Source organism: Electrona antarctica (assembly GCF_951216825.1).
Source record: "Electrona antarctica genome assembly, chromosome: 17".
Classification (NCBI taxonomy): Eukaryota; Metazoa; Chordata; class Actinopteri; order Myctophiformes; family Myctophidae; genus Electrona; species Electrona antarctica.
In genome coordinates, this window is record NC_136798.1 from 14924512 (window position 1) to 14945419 (window position 20908).

General features: G+C 41.9%; 1 protein-coding gene across 1 annotated transcript; it reads left to right on the plus strand.

Moving 5' to 3' along the window:
• The first annotated feature begins 1643 nt into the window (after positions 1–1643).
• On the plus strand, positions 1644–20331 carry laptm4a (lysosomal protein transmembrane 4 alpha). The gene is made up of 7 exons (XM_079527007.1): positions 1644–1852; positions 4234–4354; positions 8138–8214; positions 14069–14191; positions 14533–14628; positions 15769–15867; positions 19453–20331. Exons 1-7 carry the CDS (start codon positions 1724–1726, stop codon positions 19525–19527), a joined length of 720 nt encoding a protein of 239 aa, XP_079383133.1. The 5' UTR covers positions 1644–1723; the 3' UTR covers positions 19528–20331.
• The last annotated feature ends 577 nt before the right edge of the window (positions 20332–20908 follow it).

The window sequence follows — 20908 nt, forward strand, 5'->3', positions numbered from 1 at the left end:
TCTGGCAGTGTCTTTGGGAGTGTCCTGCTAGTCTCATTCTCCTGGCTGCTATTTGGCATTCCATCATACAGATTGTTGGTAATGTGTACTCTTGCTGACGTTTAGTACTGCATGCAGCATTTTGGTGTAGCACCCATCTAGAGACTTCTGTAGGGTTGGCTTCAGGGTCCAGCATTCACTGCCGTATAGGAAAACAGACTCAGGAGGACTAATGTGGGGTGTCGTCTCGTCTTTGTGTAGAGTAAGGCTGGGTGCATGTAAAAGTAGCTTTATTAGTTTATTTAAATGGAGAAACGAGATACTACTACTACCTCTGTAGGTGAGGGGTGGGTGCTGGTGTGGAGGTCAGGCCGTATTCTGCATAAGTGTTGTAGGGCTGGGGTGGCCCTCAGGTGGGTAGAGGGGAGTTGGACAGTGTAGAACTGTCCTCTCCCTATAATGCTAAGTCTCTTGTGACCCCTGTTAATATTATATTCTAAAAATACCAAATGGAAACAGGCTCTTCTTTGAGAAAGTCTGACACAGGAATATCCCTGTTTGCCTGACACCACCTAGGGGACCGATTCTGTTTGTCTACGAGCACCTATATCTTGGGCATAGGAGGAAGCAGACTGGTGTGTGTGGAGGTCCACTTGGGACCAGCGAGAGCAGTGAGACATACAGTAGGGACACACCGCTGTTGTTCAAATGCATAGCCATGCAAGATCTTAGAACCACCATCACTGGAGACTGACTCTCCACACACTCTCTAACATATGCACTCCACCTGGGCTCAGAAGTGCCCCACATAGCCTTGATGGGACATGGCTATACCAGGGTTTCATGTCAGACATGGGATTGATTGATTGATTGATTGATTGATTGATTGATTGATTGATTGATTGATTGATTGATTGATTAACAGTTTGCAGAATTACAAGTGCAACTCAATACAAAAACTGTTAACTGTGAGTGGACGACACCAGCATTACACTTGTTTACAATAGGGTCCACCATTTTCAATCCATCAAAACATTTAGAGACTACAAATATACACAACTATATAGTCAAAACAGAAAATCATAGAAGGCTAGAAGGATTTTCTTGAAATTCTTGGTCCCCATAACTTTGCTCTACCATGCTCCAAGTGCCCAAGGAGCTAGTATCCAGTAGCAGTGAGTAGTGACCCTCATACCCCATACTCCCCTCTTCCCACCTGAGGGGCATCTTAGGCAAACTCTAGTCTAGATAAAGCTCTTACTCACTCACCCACTGCCCATACCCCCTCTACCCACCTCCATAGCCCTGCTACAGACGTCCTTCTCCACCTCTGCCCACCAGGTACCCAGTAAGTAGACATTTAGGTTCTGACTTTTGATCAGCTCTTCCGTCTGCAGTGCACTGTCCTCCAAAAGTAATACCAAACTTGCATGTCATTGATTTATTTGGTAATGGTAAGCTATAGCAGGTTTCTGAATTGGGACACAGACCAAAAGACTAGAAAAAGCATTCTATTTTCATTTACCAAGCAAGCTGTTTGTCAGAATGTAATGTGATATTATTATTATTACTGTATAATAAATTAATAATCCTTATGTTAAAAAACAAATGCGGACTGGTCCTTTAACAGCCGTCGTGGTCAGGTTGGGTGGGGGGGATCCAAAGTGGGCGTGGCGTTCAGTTCGTGGTGGTTGTTGTCGATCGTGAGAGCTTTTCCTCCTCGCGCAGCGCACCTCATCTCCTAATGTTTGTGCCAACGACATTAGAGGACATGCATCATTTCAAACCCAGCCGAGACAGGCTGTACACCACACGATGCTGTGGATGTTGCCATGTGCGGACAGGCACCATCATACTGGGAACATGGTACATGGTACGTTACGTACATGTTCGCTGCTGCTGCTGGCTAGCTTAGCCAACGACCTCGGTTACTTGCATACAGCGCTGAGTTGGCTAGGTTAGGTTGGGTTGCGCTAGTAAAAAAGCAGAAGCTAAGTTCTCGAACGTCACCTACGATAGAATTACAAATAAATGTCGTATGTTCGGCTGAATAAAGTGTCGACACGACGCGCATTGGCACTTTATTCTGTTGTCGAAAAGACGTCATTTTTGTCGAGCCAAAGAGTCGCGCGATGAATTGTAAATTAGCTTTAAGTTACAAACGGCCCACATACATTGCATACACACACACACACGCACACACACACAACCATAACACTATCGTTTGCCACTGTATTGCCAGCATCATACAGCTGGCGTCCAGCACCTGGATTAATAATATGGAATCTCTCAATGCTTGTCACATTGAGAGATGCATGCATATTGCTGTGCGGGAACCCTTTAAGTTGCGTGGCTAACGGTTTGTATGTGGCAGAGGTGATTCATTCATGGTAGATTTCGATAACTGTGATGTTGCTTTGCTGCTCTTTCGTTATGAATCCCCTCCCTGGAAATTGTGTCTATCCCTCATGCAGTTGCGTTAATCCCTTCTCGCTGTCTCACATTACGTAACAATTCTTGTTTTATTTAGTCGTAATATTGAAACCCATGCCAGACCAACTATCAGGCTAACCTCATGTCTCATCTCATGACTCATGAGCCACGCGATGCTCTTGCCAATGATGTGGTATCAAAGTACAAATCACCAAACTAAAAGTGTAATTGTATTTGTAATCAATTATAGGTTAAGGTTTTTGACCTATCCCAGTATCTGTACATACTCTTATTTTATAGCACTACTTATACAAATCGTTAAGCTGTGTATTTATATAGTTAAATTGGCTTGCTTATGTACTTTCTCTTTATCACTTACTTCCTGTCATGTCATGTCTAGTTTACCCCTATCGATGAGTCAAGTGCACAATCTTCTGCCTGGGGCTGCACGATTATGGCCAAAATGGTTATCCATTGACTTTAGTGACAAAAATATTTGTATTGGACACAATGGACAGTGCTGCTGTCACATAAACATAACACTGCTTTCACTTTCATTTAGTGCTACTCCTGACCTCCTTATTCACCTACTGTAAATGATGTGCATCTTGGAATCAATACCAAAACTTTTCTCTATAAATGGTAAATGGTGCATTTATATAGCGCCTTTATCCAAGGCGCTTTACAGAGATTGTGCATTACATTCACCCATTCACACGCCGATGGCGGCGGAAACCATGCAAGGCACCAACCAGCACATCAGGAGCAATTAGGGGTTCAGTGTCTTGCTCAAGGACACTTCGACACCAACTCTGGGGGAGCCCGGGTTCGAACTGGCAACCTTGCGGTTACCATCCAGCCACTCTACCCCTGAGCCACCGCCGCCCCCGTCTATAAATTAAACAGAGCACTGCTTTCACTTTTACATTGTGCTAAGTTGCTACACATCAATACTTGTCCATCAGACTATAATTTGTATTTAGTTGTGGGAAGTCAAAATCATGATCATGATTGAAACGTGTTTAATTTTGCAGCCGTACTTCCGACCGGCGGCCACACGTATGTTACCTCTGCAGTCTGCAAATGCATATTCTCTGTATGTGCTTATTGGTTAATAAACTTAAGAACATGTCATGTGACAATGTTGCTGTCATCTGCTTGCGCTTGCCTGAGGGGTCAACTGACAAGTCACCAGTCACTACGCCCTCACTAGAGGATATCTTTTAGAATCACAACATAGCAGATGTCTACAATGGTAGCTAAATAGTTGTCTTCCCAATCGGTGTGTACACCGTGGTAGTTTGAATGCATCAAGAAAGACTCAAATTGATTAGTTTGTATTTGACATTTAATAGAATAATTGAGCTCTTGTACTTTCTTATTTTGCATTCTGACTCTGGGTCAAGTATCACACCAATGCCTTCAAGGCATCCAACAACAGGTGGTGTGAGAGCTAGCTAGTCTTCCTGAGACAATTTTAATTCTATTTTTGCACATTCTTTTTCACACCTTAAGCTAAGTAGAGTAGTCTTACATGAATGACAGAACCATACTGATTCCTGTTTGGTGTATTATAATCTGCATTATAATTCCACCCTATAGGACTAACACTGGACATGCTTTACTGAACTGAGTTCTAGGCGTGTTCATTATTTAAAGTACAGTTCACCTACAGTACATAACAACAAGCTTAACAATATCTACAAAACGTGTTCCTTCTTATTCCAGTCCTATATTCCATTGCATTAAGCCTTGATATCTAAAACATTGCCATTTCATCTTGGCTCAAAGGTATCCATGCTTGTGTTCCATCTATTCCAGGTAGTGAACCTGTTGATGGGCATCCTGCTGACGGTGGCCGTGACCCATCCAGAGAATGTGCCCACCATTGATCTGCAGTATGAGGTCATTGATAATTGCTTTGCCTCAGACCGGATGTCTGGTAAGCATTGGCACTTGTTATTTGGCATCTATGTCTTAAATTTCTTTCCAGGGGCGGACGGGGGGGGGGGTAAACCCAGTAAATGGTATTATCACTGAATGTATTGAAATTACCTGTAAAGTTGCTGTTATTACTAAAACACAGAGTAGTCCAAATCATTTGCACACTCAACTCAAAAGACTTGGATTAATGACGGGTGCAGATTATAAAGCCCTACCCTAACCCCACCAAAGGGTCAAGAGAGACGGTTTTAGCTTTGTCCCTGCGGTGTGATATGTCTTGTTGCACGTTGACCCAAGTTGACACTAGTGATTCAACGCATGGAATTCAATGGCCCAAACCACACAAAGGGTCGAGATGGTTTTAGCGTTGACTCCTTGCAACCGGTTTGACCCAAGGAGTTGCATGGTGAACCTTTGGTGTGGTTAGGGCTTAAAAAAGGCCCTATAGCGTTTCATGAAATACTAGGCAAAACGGCCAAATGTGTTCAACTTATTGAATGCCATAACGGATTGTTTTGTGCCATAATTGTCATTTTGCTTCATTATGCAAGGTTTGCTTTTTTGGCCTTTCTATGGTAATGCTGAGTGTCCTCTAACAGTGTGGAGAATAAGTTTGTGAAGACAGCAGATCTGTGCTGCACTGTGTTAATGCTGGTGTCTGAAAAAGGTTTCTTATTTTTTAATTCACTGCACTGACTGCAGTGAAACTGGCCCACTTGGCCAGTTGGATGGTGAGGCTTGACAGGCGATACTAGGCTTTCTCATGTTGTCCTCCCAGAGCCAAACACTAACTCACTGATAACAAAGCCCCAAATGCCACATTCCACCGTTGTATTATTCGGACACATTAAGTGCATTTAAGGCAGGGGCTGCTTTAACCTAGGATTAAGATGCCAGGGGGGCTTCTAAAGACAGCGGCTGTGTTGCTCTTCGTTTTCTGACCTTGTGCTTTGTTGGCTGAGACTTGCTCTTCATTTTCTGTGAGAGATAGGGCTGGATACCGAAATTCGATACCTTTATGTTACCGACCGAACTGCTTCGATACCATGGAGTACTGGAAAATAGTGTCATTTGGTACCATCTTTCAAAATCCAGTTTGCAAATGGAGAGCTCCGTCGTTGTGGTGGGGAGCGTTTTTTTTAAAACATCCATGATGAGTGTAAAATGTTTTGTTTTTTTTCTTGGATAAGACCACATCATTTAATAATTCAATTATTAAAACTATGGCAGTGCATGTTTGGACTAACGGGACTTCGGATCTATGGGCAGTTCCCTTCTACTCTAGGTGCAACCACAATAAGAGACGCATGCTTCAATGTTCTTAATAATAGTATCCTACTGTTATGTATTATGTATTCTATAATATTAAATTATTGGAAACACTTCATAATAATGACCCATTATAAAACATTTATAGAAGTTATCAGATGATGTTAAATATTGCCTTTTGTTTAAATCAAAATGGTTTAAATCAGGCAAGTCGTGGGAATGCTTGCCAGTGAAGCAGCAGAAATATGTTCGGGCAGATTCACACTGAGTCCATTTGATTCAAACTGTTCCCGAATACGAATGCCTGGTCCCCGCTGGCCATGATTCACATTGGCCTTGATTCTTCTGCACCCGGGTATACTTTCACATTGCAGCGATCTGTATCCGACTAATCCGAGTACACTTCAACCGGTCCCGAGACTACCTCAATGTGGTTCCGGGAACGGTTGGGTGATCCGCTCCTGGGAACGGTACGCAGCATTCACACTACCACAACATCTGCCAGGTGGTCCCGAGTGTGCATCCAGAACCATTGTGTGAATCTGCCCTTAAAGTCCAAACCGCCAACTAGTCGCACTTGCAACTGAACTCCTTGCAACAAAACCGTTTTAAGGCCACTCCACACGATGCAATAAGGGCCTTTCTCGGCCCCACCCCTTTCCAATTTTTCTATATTGTGTTTAGTTTCCCAGATGGCTGCAGCACCAGGAGGGGGTGGGCTGAGGTGAGTGTTTGTCTTGTAACACCTCCGCCCCACCCCCTCCTGGTGTTGCGGCCATCTTGAAATCTAACCACAATATAAACTGTGAGAGAGGTGTGGGGCCGAGAAAGGCCCTTTTTCCTTGCAACTGCCATTGGAGATAATGGTTGCAAGTAGTTGCATTGGTGTGGACTGGCCTTTAGGGAATGGATGTTGTTTGTATTTAATCCTGTTTACCGCCTGGAGTCTGGAGCTCTCTGGTGGAGCTGTTGCCCCGCGACCTGACTACGGATAAGCGGTCGAAGATGGATGGATGGACCCGATGGATACCCTGAATGTTTTCCTAAACTAAAATTAATATACAGTTACTAGTTCATTTTTAATATATAACATACTGTGTAATGCAATTTTGGAAATGTATCACTCCGGAACCGGTATCGAAGTCCATGTATCTGCATCGGTATCAAACAGTTTTTGAACAATGCTCAGCCCTAGTGGGGGAGAAGAGAACAAAGGTTGTGGTCATCTGACCACAACACTGTTGTGGTCACACAACAGACCGATGCCAACAGACAGGACTGGATGTTGTCTACAGCCAACTGAGACAATGTCGGCATTCACAGAGACTGTTTGGGCTGACATTATGGCCAACAATTAGTGTAGCTCTATTTGATGTGGGTTGTATTTATCTTCACGATTAAGGCCATGTTCAAATTACATTAGTGACAGATAAAACATGGGATTGATGTTTGAACCCTGGCCTCTTTTAATACAGATGACATCTGAGATCTCAAATTAATGAAAAGGGTAAATTTCCAACAAGATGTCTCCTACCACCTGATGAAGAGATGATAAACGACATGTAGTTATATAAAGTACATGATTCAGATGTTAATTGCCTCAAAGTGCAGGGTTTATTTTTTCACAGCTCAGTCAATTACCCCACTTACATGACAACTTAATTATCTGGGCAATACACTTTAAATAGTGGCTGAACTATTAAGTACTCAAATAATAATTATGTTATTATATTATGTTAATATTATGTTCAAAATAGAGAAGAGAAATGAAAATCAATACAAATGCTGAAACCTCAAACCTTGTTCAGTAAATCAATATCGACACAATACTGTATGTCCATGTCATAATCTTTCAGATTGGTAGTAGCAAATGGCTCTTTTCACTATAGTGCAACATTGCTCTATAACATCCTTTTTGCACACCGACTCAGAAACTCCTTTGATGACGTGATGAATGGCATAACCACAAGCCTACGGAATGGTACTATATAGGATCCACAATTTACGTCACAACTCCAGCCTGCAGATTACGCCTGTAGTTAGCATCGTACTGTATGATGTAAAGTAGAACAGCATCCTGCTCATACCCATAAATAATGTAAGGCTCCCCAGCATTGTCCAACATTCCTCCATTAACTCACTCATGTGCGAACCTCGACAGTGCAACAGGCAGAACAGTCGGAAGCATTTGGCTGAAACACGAGGAGGGTGCAAAAAGGCAGGCCTTTTAATTATCCCAGCCTGTGTTTCAGTGTGTCTTTTACTTGATGCTGAGACAGAGCAGCTAAAGGGCTCCCTTGAGCAGGCCTTTAAAAGAGCTAGCAAAGCAGCACTGTAACGCTGGAGTCTCTCCAGTACTCCTACGTGCAAATCAATGCTCCCTCTCAGAGATGAGGCCAACACTCATTGTCCTGCAGTCCTGCAATTGCATACATTACATTAATTGTCAAATATCCAATTGACTATTCTTCTTATTTGTTTTTCGTATTTGTTCTCATTTTGTTGCACACAGAGAATGCCTATGTTGGATTTGCCATCTCTCTACTGATGCTCACAATCAGTGCCATGATGGTCTATGGAGCCATTACAGTAAGTGTGTGTGTGTGTGTGTGTGTGTGTGTGTGTGTGGGGGGGGGGGGGGGGGGTTGCGTGCGCGCATGTGTGTTGTATACTACAGATTTGTTGACTCGACCGTGTGTGTGTGTGTGTGTGTGTGTGTGTGTGTGTGTGTGTGTGTGTGTGTGTGTGTGTGTGTGTGTGTGTGTGTGTGTGTGTGTGTGTGTGTGTGTGTGTGTGTGTGTGTGTGTGTGTGTGTGTGTGTGTGTGTGTGTGTGTGTGTGTGTGTGTGTGTGTGTGTGTGTGTGTGTGTGTGTGTGTGTGTGTGTGTCTAAAATTTGGAGACTGCCAAGAATATTCAGAAATTAGAATTTTGGATGGCATCCCTAATATGTATCGGATGCCATTTCCTTGACAGCAAGCATAAGGTGCTCTGAAATGCATCTCTGTAGTGTTTGTTATGCAAATGTATGGTCTAAAAAACTCCTGTTCAGTCTCTAGCCTAATAATAGCACTATTTATCCACAGAGACCTAGATAGAAGAAGAGTAAAACAGAGTAAAAAGAAACTGCCACTTCAAAATCTGCCACTTCAAAAGAAATTCGAATTCATAGGATTTCATTTTTTTCTATGTGAAAGTTTGGTACATAATGTTTTGTTCTTACTCCTATCATCTTCACCTCACAGACTTGCCTCATTGCATCAGGATGAAAAGGTTTGTTAGCCTTTTGATGTGGACCCGAGTTAAGACCCTAGTTTGGAGGACTGTGTGCACAGCTAAAGTGTGAGCTGCAGCTGTAGCACACTGTAGCTGTGCACATCAGCGGTCTGTAGAATATGCTTTAGCTGTGCAAGAACATGGTCATAGACGGCCCTGGTACTGTAGATGCCCTGTTTTAGTACAGTGTTGCAGTGCATCATATCTGTTGTCATCTTATCCTGCTGTAACCTGGCGTCACCACACTTTCCACCTCGGAGGAAAGACTGGTATTCGTTCTAAAACTAGCCGTGTGATCCAGTTTAGAAAAAAGACGAAATAAATAAAACATTGTAGTTCCGGTTGGTGTCGCTTTTTTTCTCTCCACATAATGCGAAATAATTTGTTTATTCTCGCTAATCACACTACGAGTTAGAATAAAATATGAACATACCAAGTGATTATTATATCAAAAGAAACAAAACGATTATACCAATTTAATCCAATTTTAAACTAGGGGAATCATTTTGGAGGTGCACGGCACTGGAGGTTCCCGTCGTTGGTTCCGGCTGCCTGATGGAGTAAAGCTCCGACTGGATCAGAAACCCGAAAATGGTATTGATCCCAGGCTAATCCTGCTGTCATTCTTGCTGATATTGAACACTTTGGTCATGTTACAGAAATATATTCCCTATATTCTGCAATATTGTTAAATCAGTTTTTATAACTGCAGTCTCTCTACTGATATTCAGTTGAGAGTACCCTGTGCCTAATATTATCCCTTGTGATCTGACGGTGTAAAGATTTTGCTCGCTAATGTTATAAGTTTCACTGTCGTAAACCACCGGCGAAGATGTCACCGTTGTCAGTTGACTGCATAGGTTGTCATTCCACGCCCACTCAACTGTCAGACAAAGCTACAGTAGCTATATGGAACAAACACTGAACCTAAGATACTTGTGCTGCCACTATTCAATTTAGTGGAGCAGATTAAGTCAATATATCATAAGAATCGTTCACTTGATCATACAAGCACCAAAATTGGCACACAAGTGCTTCGGAACCTACTCTCTCAGAAAAGTACGTTGTCCACTTGAAAAAACAAAATGGACACCATTTTTCAAGATGGCCGCCATTTGAGGTGGTTTTAAACAGTGTTTGAGCTATATTGAGCTTTAAAATCCTATTTTGATGGCCTATACATCAAAATATATGTTTCTGAGTATGAGAAATCCAATTCTTAATTTAGAACATCAAAATTATTATATTATGATGATACAATGGGAATTAAACGATAAGGTGGGGCAGATTAAGTCCATATTCCATTATAAACCTTCACTTGGTGGTACAAGCACCATATTTGGCACAAATGATGTCCAGGATGTACTTTATAAGAAAAGTACATTATACAGCTGAAAATCCAAGATGGCTGCCAGTTTTCAAGATGGCCACCTCGTCAAATGAATAAGTAAAACTTTAATGAACAGAAATGTGTGATCCACACATTGATCCAAACATCAAAATGAATGTATTCTGACTGTAAGAACTGTAAGAATGGTGTCAATTTAATTCCAATATGGCCGCCAGTTTTCAAGATGGCGGCTATTACGCAACTCAAAATTAGCGTTTTCGGAAGCTGTCTGATCGAAGATATTGTTGAAGGGCAACATCAATGCTGTGATCAAGCTCTATTGTAATTTTGTATATAAGAGTGATGTCAAAGCACAACCAGGACACACTGGTGACATCACTGCTGTGAGACTCAGCATGGGGTTCAGTGTCTGCTTGTAGCGTACTAGCTGTAGTTGTGGTTTACTATCTGTTGTAGTGGTGTACTCACTGTAGTTTGTTGTATACTTTAGTGTCCTAAATGCTATCTAATAAGCCCCTGTATATATCTCAACTAGAAGTTTAGTTAGTTGTAGCATTGTTGTTGATAGCTGCACCTGAATTGACAGGATGTGTCAGCGTGGGAGAACTGAGACAAGGGTAACAGGGATTCAGTTACTTGGATGTTGTACAGATCGCACAGGACTTGCAATGGATGAATGGTCGGGCTAGGTGTAGGGCACCAGATGCTTGAACATATTTCAATGTGCTTTGATGTTTTGTATGGTTGGGTGGTAAAAGGATATAGCCCTTGGCCTTTAACCGTATAACACAAGATGTTCTGCTACTAAAACTGATTGGAGGAAGTGTTTCCTCTGTCAAACAGATACGAAAGAGGAGTTGAAGTCTCCCCGTATTTGAGGCAATGCACCTGTTGCCCATCATGTTAGACTCATCCAGATTGGATGATGGAGGTGGCAGTGAGGATACATTGAGGCAAAACAGTACAAAGTATCACCAAAATTGTCGGGCAAATGTTTAGCAACTGAAACTCCAGCGTTCCACGATGATGATGATCCTGGTGAAGGACACGCACAAATTCAAAGAGTGCAGTGCAGCGGATGTGATCTCCCCCCCATCAAAGCCCTGTATGACGATCGTTGTGTCGGCAAAGCTCGTGGAATTATGAGGGACCCAAGCCATCCCAACCACAGACTGTTTGAGATGCTGCCACATCTGGAAAACGTTTTCACAGTCTCAAAGCCACTGGAAACAGACAGCTTCTTTCCCCAAACAATCAGATACATGAACGAACTGATAAGAACCAGCTAGGGCGAAAGTTTACCTAACTTTGCTACTACAGGGAAACATGCACATGTGTTACTATTTTTCTAGTATTCTTTATTCTATCCCTTTGTTTGCTGTGCTTGCAGTGTTTTTTGTTGTTTGAATATTATGCTATCTATGCTGCTGCATCGTCTGTAAGGAGGCCAAACAAAAATAGGTTTTACTCGTATGTACCTGTACACAAGATGTAACAATAAAGTCCAACCTTGAACCTTGATCTAGGTTCAAGCATCTGGTGCCCTACACCTAGCACGACCGTTCATCCAGTGCCATTTAAGTCCTGTGCGATCTGTACACCATCCAGGTAACTGAATCCCTGTTACCCTTGTCTCAGCTCTCCCACGCTGGCACATCTTGTCAATTCAGGTGCGGCTATCAACTACAATGCTACAACTAACTAAACTTCTAGTGGAGATATATACAGGGGCTAATTAGCATAGTATACTACAAACTACAATGAGTAAACCACTACAACAGTTAGTAAACCACAACTACAGCTATACGCTACAAGCAGACACTGAACCCCATGCTGAGTCTCACAGCAGTGATGTAACCAGTGTGTCCTGGTTGTGCTTTGACATCACTCTTATATACAAAATTACAAACCAATAGAGCTTGATCACAGCATTTCAATGCATGATGATGTTGCCCTTCAACAATATCTGTGGTCAGACAGCTTCCGAAAACGCAAATTTTGAGTCACGTAATAGCTGCATCTTGCAAACTGGCGGCCATATTGGAACACCATTGAGTTCTTACAGTCAGAATAAATTCATTTTGATGTTTGAATCATTAACACATTTAAATTCTACTTTGAAAACCTTTTTGTTTTGTTTTTTGCATTTGACGAGGCAGCCATCTTGAAAACTGGCAGCCATCTTGGATTATCAGCTGGATAATGTGCTTTTCATAGAAAGTACATCCTGGACATAATGGGCAGTATTATGCGTGTCTTAAGTACCAGGTCTTATTACTTAACTTAAGACCTGGAGCGTGATCAATGCCATTTGGCTATTCTGAGTGGCCAAACAGCATTGACCACGCCTCCAGGTCTTAAGTTAAGTCATAAGACCTGGTACTTAAGACACGCATAATACTGCCCAATGTGTGCCAATTCTGGTGCTTGTACCACCAAGTGAAAGATTCTTATGAAATATTGACTTAATCTGCCCCAGCTTTTCGTTTAATTCCCATTGTATCATCATAATATTCAATAATTTTGATTTGCTAAATGCGGAATTGGATTTCTCATACTCAGAAACATACATTTCGATGTATAGGCCATCACAATAGGATTATTCAATCAAACTATAGTTCAAACACTGTTTAAAACCATTTTGAAAGGCGGCCATCTTGAAAAATTGTGGCCATTTTGTTTTTTCAAGTGGACAACGTACTTTTCTGAGAGAGTAGGTTCTGAAGCACTTGTGTGCCAAATTTGGTGCTTGTATGATCAAGTGAACGATCGTTTCAGTAATCTGCTCCACTAATTGGGGGGAGTACAAAATTAAAAATAAACAGGTAAATGGTAAATGGTGCATTTATATAGCGCCTTTATCCAAGGCAGGCTTAGACAGGCTACTAACCACATGATTTCACCAGCATATTTTAACACCATATAAGGCTTATTGTTATAATCCTCATCTTGTAGCAGGGTAGCCATCAGAAAATTGCAATCTCCCAAGTGACCACAAGATAAGACAGCACTGAGCACTGTTATATTGTTAACATAATTAGCAAAAAGGAGTACATTTAATTAGCATTACTTCAAAATGTTGTCCTGCGTGATTGATCATGTGAGCAGATCCATGCCGTCCTGCAATATTCCTCAAAGCTTTTCATCTTGAGTTGAGTCGCAACCATAAGCTGAATTCCAATACCAAAACTCTCGGCCACTCGCTCACATACTCGCTCACTCCAGCATGGCGGTGTTAGGGTGAACTTGAACTGCTGAAATGTGTGACACTCGTGTGTAGAGTAGACCTCACATGACGTCAATGTCCGAACGTAATCATTGATCATTGATTGGTTTGTTTGTTTGTTTGTTTAGCTTCAACCTAGCGGTATTTAAGACCTCCATGTCAGATCTGGAGGTCACATATTTCGGTGGGTCACCAATTGGTCACCTTAACACCGCCATGCTGGAGTGACTGAGTGTGAGTGAGGGAGTGGCTGAGATTTTGGGTATTGGAATTTGGCTGTTGTGTTAGAATTCTATGGTAAGTATGGCTAAGATGTGGTCGCCATACAGGCCACTGAATGGCCTACATGAATGTTGAAACCTTGTAATCGTGATTCGTGATGCAACTAACCATATGATTTGGTACAATATTGAGAGGGGGCGTCATCTGGAAGCCTGAGCAGAGCACACCACACCAGGAGAAGGCAAAATACTGTATTTTTGCTCTTTAGTGTTCTAAATGTTCTAATACTTGTTATTGAGTATAATACGGTCCTCAGTCCTAATATTGACCTTGCAATACCTGTTTCCTCCTTCCTTCCAACCCATCTCAGCATCGTGACGGCTGGCTCATTCCATTCTTCTGCTACCAGCTGTTTGACTTTGCCCTGAGCTGTCTGGTTGCCATCAGTTCCCTCACCTACCTGCCAAGGATTAAGGACTACCTGGACCAGTTGGTTAGTCTTATTCTTAAAACGATTTCTTAAAATGAAAGAAAGGAAAAGAACCTGGTCAAACTTTCTGTTCGCCAGCTATGAATATCCACCTGCACATATTTAAGTGTGTGAATTGAGTGTTGCAGAACATGGTCGTATGTAACTAGTGGGGCTGTAAAGTGGTGTTCTGTATACAGTACGTGTTGATGTAGACAAATAAATCAAACAAACAAACATAGAAACCGAAAAAATGTCTTAATACAATTATAAGAAAAATAAATGCATGGAAGGAGAGGCGATGGATTTTGGTTAACTTGTTTCTCATTTGAAAAATGTATTAAGCTCAATCTGTTACTTCTCAGCCGGATTTCCCCTACAAGGACAACCTACTGTCCCTGGATTCCAGCTGTCTGCTGCTGTTTGTGCTGGTCTTCTTTGCTTTCCTAATCATCCTCAAGGTAATGCTGTCTGTCATGTCTAAATATATAAGACTAAGGTCGCCTTCGTTTGGCAGGTGTGAAGGCTCATTCGAGTTCTGGTGCGCATCAAACAAGCACATTCTAGTAAAAAAAACTGGGATTTCGCTTCGCTTCCAAGCGCACCTGACTTTGATTCACTGCAGGTGTGAATGCAATCCGCATCAAATAAAGGAAATGAAGCAAACAATGTGGCGGATGTCTGTCTGTCTGCGTCTGTGCCGTGCGTAAACATGGATGTCACTGTGTGTCGGGAATGGGGATATCGTTTAAATATAAATACTTCACGTTTAGCTCAGCATGATCTATGTAACTGTAGCTAACATGTAATCTGCATAATAATTGTATGATGATGATGGGAGTACATATTGTAAACGTCGGGTTTGTTTTGCGCTGCCGTCTCCGCTGTGCCTCCACCATATGGAAAATAGGGGAGGGTTATTATGCCTTTCTAATCTCAGTCACTTTGAGTCCAATGGAGCGTCATACATATTTGAATTCATAAAATAGTCAAACAATCTCCGCCACAGGAGTCAACCCGCCCCAATCTGCCCGCAAAACAATATGAAATCAACCACCTGCCCTACTGACCGGCTTTTCAACACCCAGCAACTCCTGTCAATTCAATTGCTTTCGAGAGAGAGAGGGGGTGGACTGGGCCATTTTCCCAAAAGATTACATCTGTGCAGCATTTCGTTCATAATATTCTGATTGTTATTAGGCCTACTCACACTATGGGCCCTTACGGAAGCATTGCAGGTAAAATCCAAGTTCATGTTCAATACCATCTGTTTCCAAGTCATATTAGTATAGGCTACAGTCAACAGTATAGCCTGCTTCCCTGTGAAACGATCGATTGTGCCCTGCTGTGATTTTTGATCCAGGGCATCCTTTAGTCATTTGAGTTTATTTATTGGTTATTTCATTGTTTTGAACATAGTTCATCTTTTTTTATCCTATTAATGATTAATCAGGCCCATCCCTAATAATTTCCAATGTATTCTATGTATTGCGCTTTAGGCGCTGGATAAACTGCCAGCCTACATGAAACATGTCTGAATGAAGCATTACAGTGTGGTCTTGGCAGTTGGCACTGAACTTCCTTTTCGTTTTTTGGTCCAGGCTTACCTGATCAACTGTGTGTGGAACTGCTACAAGTACATCAACAACAGGAACATGCCCGAGATTGCAATCTACCCTGCTTTCGAGGCTCCACCCCAGGTATGTCGGCTAACAGGATTCGGCTAGAAAGTCCTGGGTTCAATTCCCGCTGGGGATGCTGTGGGCGCTGGGGGTATGTTCTCTGCTCCGTGTCATCAGTGCCCATACCCGAGGCAGGGTTCGCGAAACGGCCTTTTTGTGTGTAGTTTGCATGTTCTTCCCGTGTCCCCTAGGGTAGGTACCCTCACAAAAAACATGCAGTAATCCTGGTCTGGATCCTGGAACTGGTCGGAATAACGTGTTCCTACCACACGCTATGTCCGACTGGGGAAACTCCCCCCTGTCAGGTGAAAAGAAGCAGCTTGGACACGTCCAGAATTACATTCGATAATTGACACTGGGTGAAAACTTGGGTTGCAAAATTCTCAGCTAAAAATATATATATAAACAAAAAGGATAATCTAGTTCCCCATAATTTAATACGATTTAATTTCTTTGAAAGCACCATTCATTTATTATGTATGTTAAAGGAGCATTCAGTGATTTGGGTGATTTGGAAAACCACCCAGTCCGCCCCGGTAACAAAATGTGCACATGCACACGCTCTACAGTGGGGGGTGGTGCAACAGGCCAACAGGATGTGCCCCCACTCGATCATGATTGGAGGAAGGCCCCTCTCATCCTGATTGGATGAAGGCTTTGCCACCAAAACTGAAACTAGGGTTTTTTGACCCCAGGGGCTCACTGGGGACAGGGAGGAACTCCTTATATGGTCAGCACACTCTATGGTAGGGAGGATTATTCAAAAAAAGTGATATTTGAATGAAGTGAAATCACTGAATATACCTTTAAACTGTTGTGATATGTAGTGTTGTCTGTCATAACAAGACTATCAAATTAACTCAACATAAACAACTCAGGCAAGGAGAGGATGCTAACTGATGCTATAGTGAACGTACACAAACTTCAGGAAAAAGGGTTGCACATGAGGGCGCATTTAATCGACTAAAATCATATCATATTTCGTCGACTAAAACTAAACCTTTTCAGATATGACTTACACTAAATGAAGTTTTATTCAAAAGACTGACAAACAAAATCAAGATTTGCTGTCAAAATCAACACTGCAGTATAGTTGTTAGGGTGTTTAAATTGTATTGCCTTTACATTTGCCCATTGTATTATTTTTGTATGGGATCATGTTATTTTGAATGGAAAGCATGTCAACTTCTGTTGTTTTTTTAAATGTGGTATACATGTAAATGTGACAGTATTGCACCAGTTCCTATTCAATGAGTCTCGGATATTTCGGCGCTTGAGCGGTTCAGTATGCCCCCTGGTGCTTCAAAGCAGACATTACAGGCAACAGAGCCTATAACTGCACCACACAAACAACACTGCTCTCTAACAGCAGGAATGTAGACTACCATAGCTTGTTAGCTTAAAACACGGTTAACACCAGAACATGCAACATGTACAACAAGGGGGGACACGGGATCAAGTTTATTGAAGCATCTAGCAATGTATGGAACACACTAAAATTGTGATTGATGCACAAATTATGCCATGCAAAGTTTTTCTCTGCTAAAGAATTGCTGAAGTTTGAAGCTGGAGTTATCCAATCCAAACTACTTTATTTATAAATTACATTTAATACAACAGAGTTGAAACAAAGTGCTGTACAGAAAAAATACTAAAGTACCAAGGGCAAAAACAACAGCAGCAAAAACAGGGCAACATAATGCAGGGGAAACAGCATCTCTTAATCAGCATGTTCAAACTCCAGGGAGTACAAGTGAGTTTTTAGACGGGTTTAAACACAGGCAAGGTTTGAGAAGCTCTAACATGAGGTGGAAGTTCATTCCAAAGTGTTGGCGCTACAACGGAAAATTACCTATCCCCCCAGTATTTCAGCTTTGATTTAGGACTCTTAAGACGTGACTGGTCAGTCGAACTGACCCTTGTCGATTCTTTGGGAGCTACAAGGTCCGATATGTAGACTGGTGCCAACCCATTTACAGACTTAAAATCAAACATTAAAATCTTAAACTGGATCCTGTAGCGCACAGGGAGCCAGTGTATAGGGAGGCGAGAATCAGGGAGATGTGGTCATACTGCCGTGCCCCTGTTAAAGGGATAGTTCAGATTTTTTTAACTTAAGTTGTATGAAATACTTGCCATTAATATAGTGGTTGCAACTGTATTAATTGATTGCCCGAGTCCCGTGGTGGGAGTTCTGCTCTGGTTTTGGTGAAATATCAAGTAGTTCCGGTCATTTTGTGGGGGGCACTGGGGGCCACGCAGTAAAAGTAAATTAATCCACAAAACTAACATAATTTGTATTGTTGACCTATTTCTAAAATATTAGTGCAACTTCCGTTCTTTTTTTACCCCTCTATCACACAGAACTATGTTTTTTGTGTCCATATCACTACGCCCAAAAAATAGTTCCATGTGATGGAGGGGTTAAAGTTGAACGAAAGTCGCGCTAATATTTTAGAAATAGGTCAACAATACAAATTACGTTCGTTTTGTGGATTCATTTACTTTTACTGCGTGGCCCCAGTGCCCCCCACAAAATGACCGGAACTACTTAATATTGACCAAAACCAGAGCAGAACTCCCACCATGGGACTCGGGCAATCAATTAATACAGTTACAACCACTATATTAATGGCAAGTATTTCATACAACTTAAGTTAAAAAAATCTGAACTATCCCTTTAACACTCAGATTGCCCAGGGTTATTTAATCTATTAAATCATAGCGCCCAAGCAATTTATAGCAACTGAGCACTTTTACCGACGGACCGGAAGTTATACCGGATGTGGCTGGAGCAGCTAAATGTAGCCAAAATAACAGCGATCGACAAAGGGAGGCATGATTAAATATACCGCGACTAGCGACTGGACAGCGGGGGACCGTCTAACACAGGATCTTTTCTTAGAATTGGATGGGATGATTTAGATCGCGAGTTATTAACACTTTGACGCCATACCCCGCGGAACCCACATTTTAATCAAATATCCAACGCTGCCGACATTGTTTTATTACCTTTGGAGCATACGCTGAAGTATTTGCAGCTTTCAACCACGAAAATCCGGTAAAGAATGGTCGTTCGTCTTGTTATGATCAGATGCACCAGCGGCCATGACAATGCGAAACGAAACCAAAGTGCAGAGCAAGTTGTAGTCCAAACAAACCCCCCGTGCATTGGGCTCAATTTCCCAGAAGCCCTAGCAGCCCAGATGATGACTTGATTTCCGGTTTCGTCATCATAACGCGACGGCCTCGTCATCAGGTCCCGGATAAATGCGCTGTTATTTTTAATTATTTTAAAACAGAATTAAACACATTAAACAAATAGCGGGAATAGCGTATTATGCAGCGGCGGAACACTGGATCAAACAATTAGCGGCACTAGAACTGTTAACGTTTTAAGATTTTCGTTGTCTTCTGCTAAACGAGGGGAACATTTTCGATGATGTCCCACTGTCCCACATCGCGCAACAGGCGCTCTTAGGCTGTGGCGAGTGGCCGCGTTTAGGATTAACTACAGTCGCATAATAACTGTATAGGAAGCAGAATTCAACCTCAGAATTTATACTGTGATTATGTATTGATATTCTTTTCTGTTCCCTCTAGTACATCCTGCCCACCTACGAGATGGCAATGAAGATGCCAGAGAAGGAACCGCCCCCACCCTACATGCCAGCTTAAATAACCCCTAGTCACTTGTGCAGTCCTTGATTAACATTTCCCAGCATCATTACCACCACCACACACCCTTCATCCCCACTGTGTTAGTGAATGACCACTCAAACGTCATATTTGGCCCTACTCCATGCAATTTTGTAGATAAATTAAAGGATTAAGGAGGGACAGGTTGAGTGCTCTGTAGAAAAAATATTTAAGGTTTTTAACAAGGTGGCGAAAGACGTCAACCTATCTTCCCTGTGTCTTTAATGTCTTAGCAAAATGGGATAATTGTGAAACATTTTCATCGCTTGACATTGCTCATCAATCCAACATCATCCTCTACCTACAGACTGATATATGAAATGTAAATTGATTAACATGGGGGGGGGGGGGGGGGGGGACTCTGACAATCCACTGATGACACTTCTCTTATTCATTGTTGAACTGTGTTCCCCCCCCTTAGTACTTATTCCATCTTAAATCTTTGATGGGGAAGCTTGTAGAACATTTGTCTCCTGTTATTTATTTAGCCTTGCTGTGGGTCAGTACAACACCCAGTGTGCCATGCTCATCAATCTCCTTTGTGATACTGCCTTGTATTTAGCAAAACTAGGAATTGGTTTTCCAGCAGAGACCATGAAGTTGAAGGAGAGAAAGACGGGGCAATGTTGAGACGTTTCTGATATTTTCTCACCTGGCGTCTCTTGTGAACATTAGTAGATGCATGTTACCTTTCCTTTATCCCTCTCCTTAATTTTCAGAATGTTTCAAACCTAGTGTTAAGCATATTGACTTAAATAAAAGTTTCAAAACATTTTTATCCACTATTTGACTCAGTTTGGTTTTTATTATGTTTTTGCATGTTTTAAGAAAACACTGACAATCCCATCCCATAATTAGGGCGTTTTGTTTTCACACTGCATTGTTTTGTTGCAATTGCAACACTAATCCTACTTTATCTCCCAAAATGTAACATTCTACTCTATAAATGGATTGTTATTTTTGAGGGGCGCTAGCTAGTAATTTGTGCCAGCCAAGTCTATGGACTTTACTGTTTGTTTAGGCCGTAAATATGGTATAAGACGTCAGCTATAAATACACCTTGTAATACATTTATTTCATTTTTCATGGACATGAGAACATCATGCCTCTTGCTCAGTTATTTCTGATTACTTTGGCATGCTGTAGCCTATTTTAAAGTTTTACTCATTTGCAAGTCTGCTGAAATACGCTGATATAGGGGACGTCTCAATCGGATAGTCAGAACTGTACAGCTTTGCAGGTGCGTGCTTAATTTAATTGGTTAATCTATGTTCCGCCGTATGAAGGTGTCGCGCGCCGAAAATAGCGGATCTAAAAGCTGCGAACACTTCGCATCAGCAATTGGAGCTTGTACATCCCC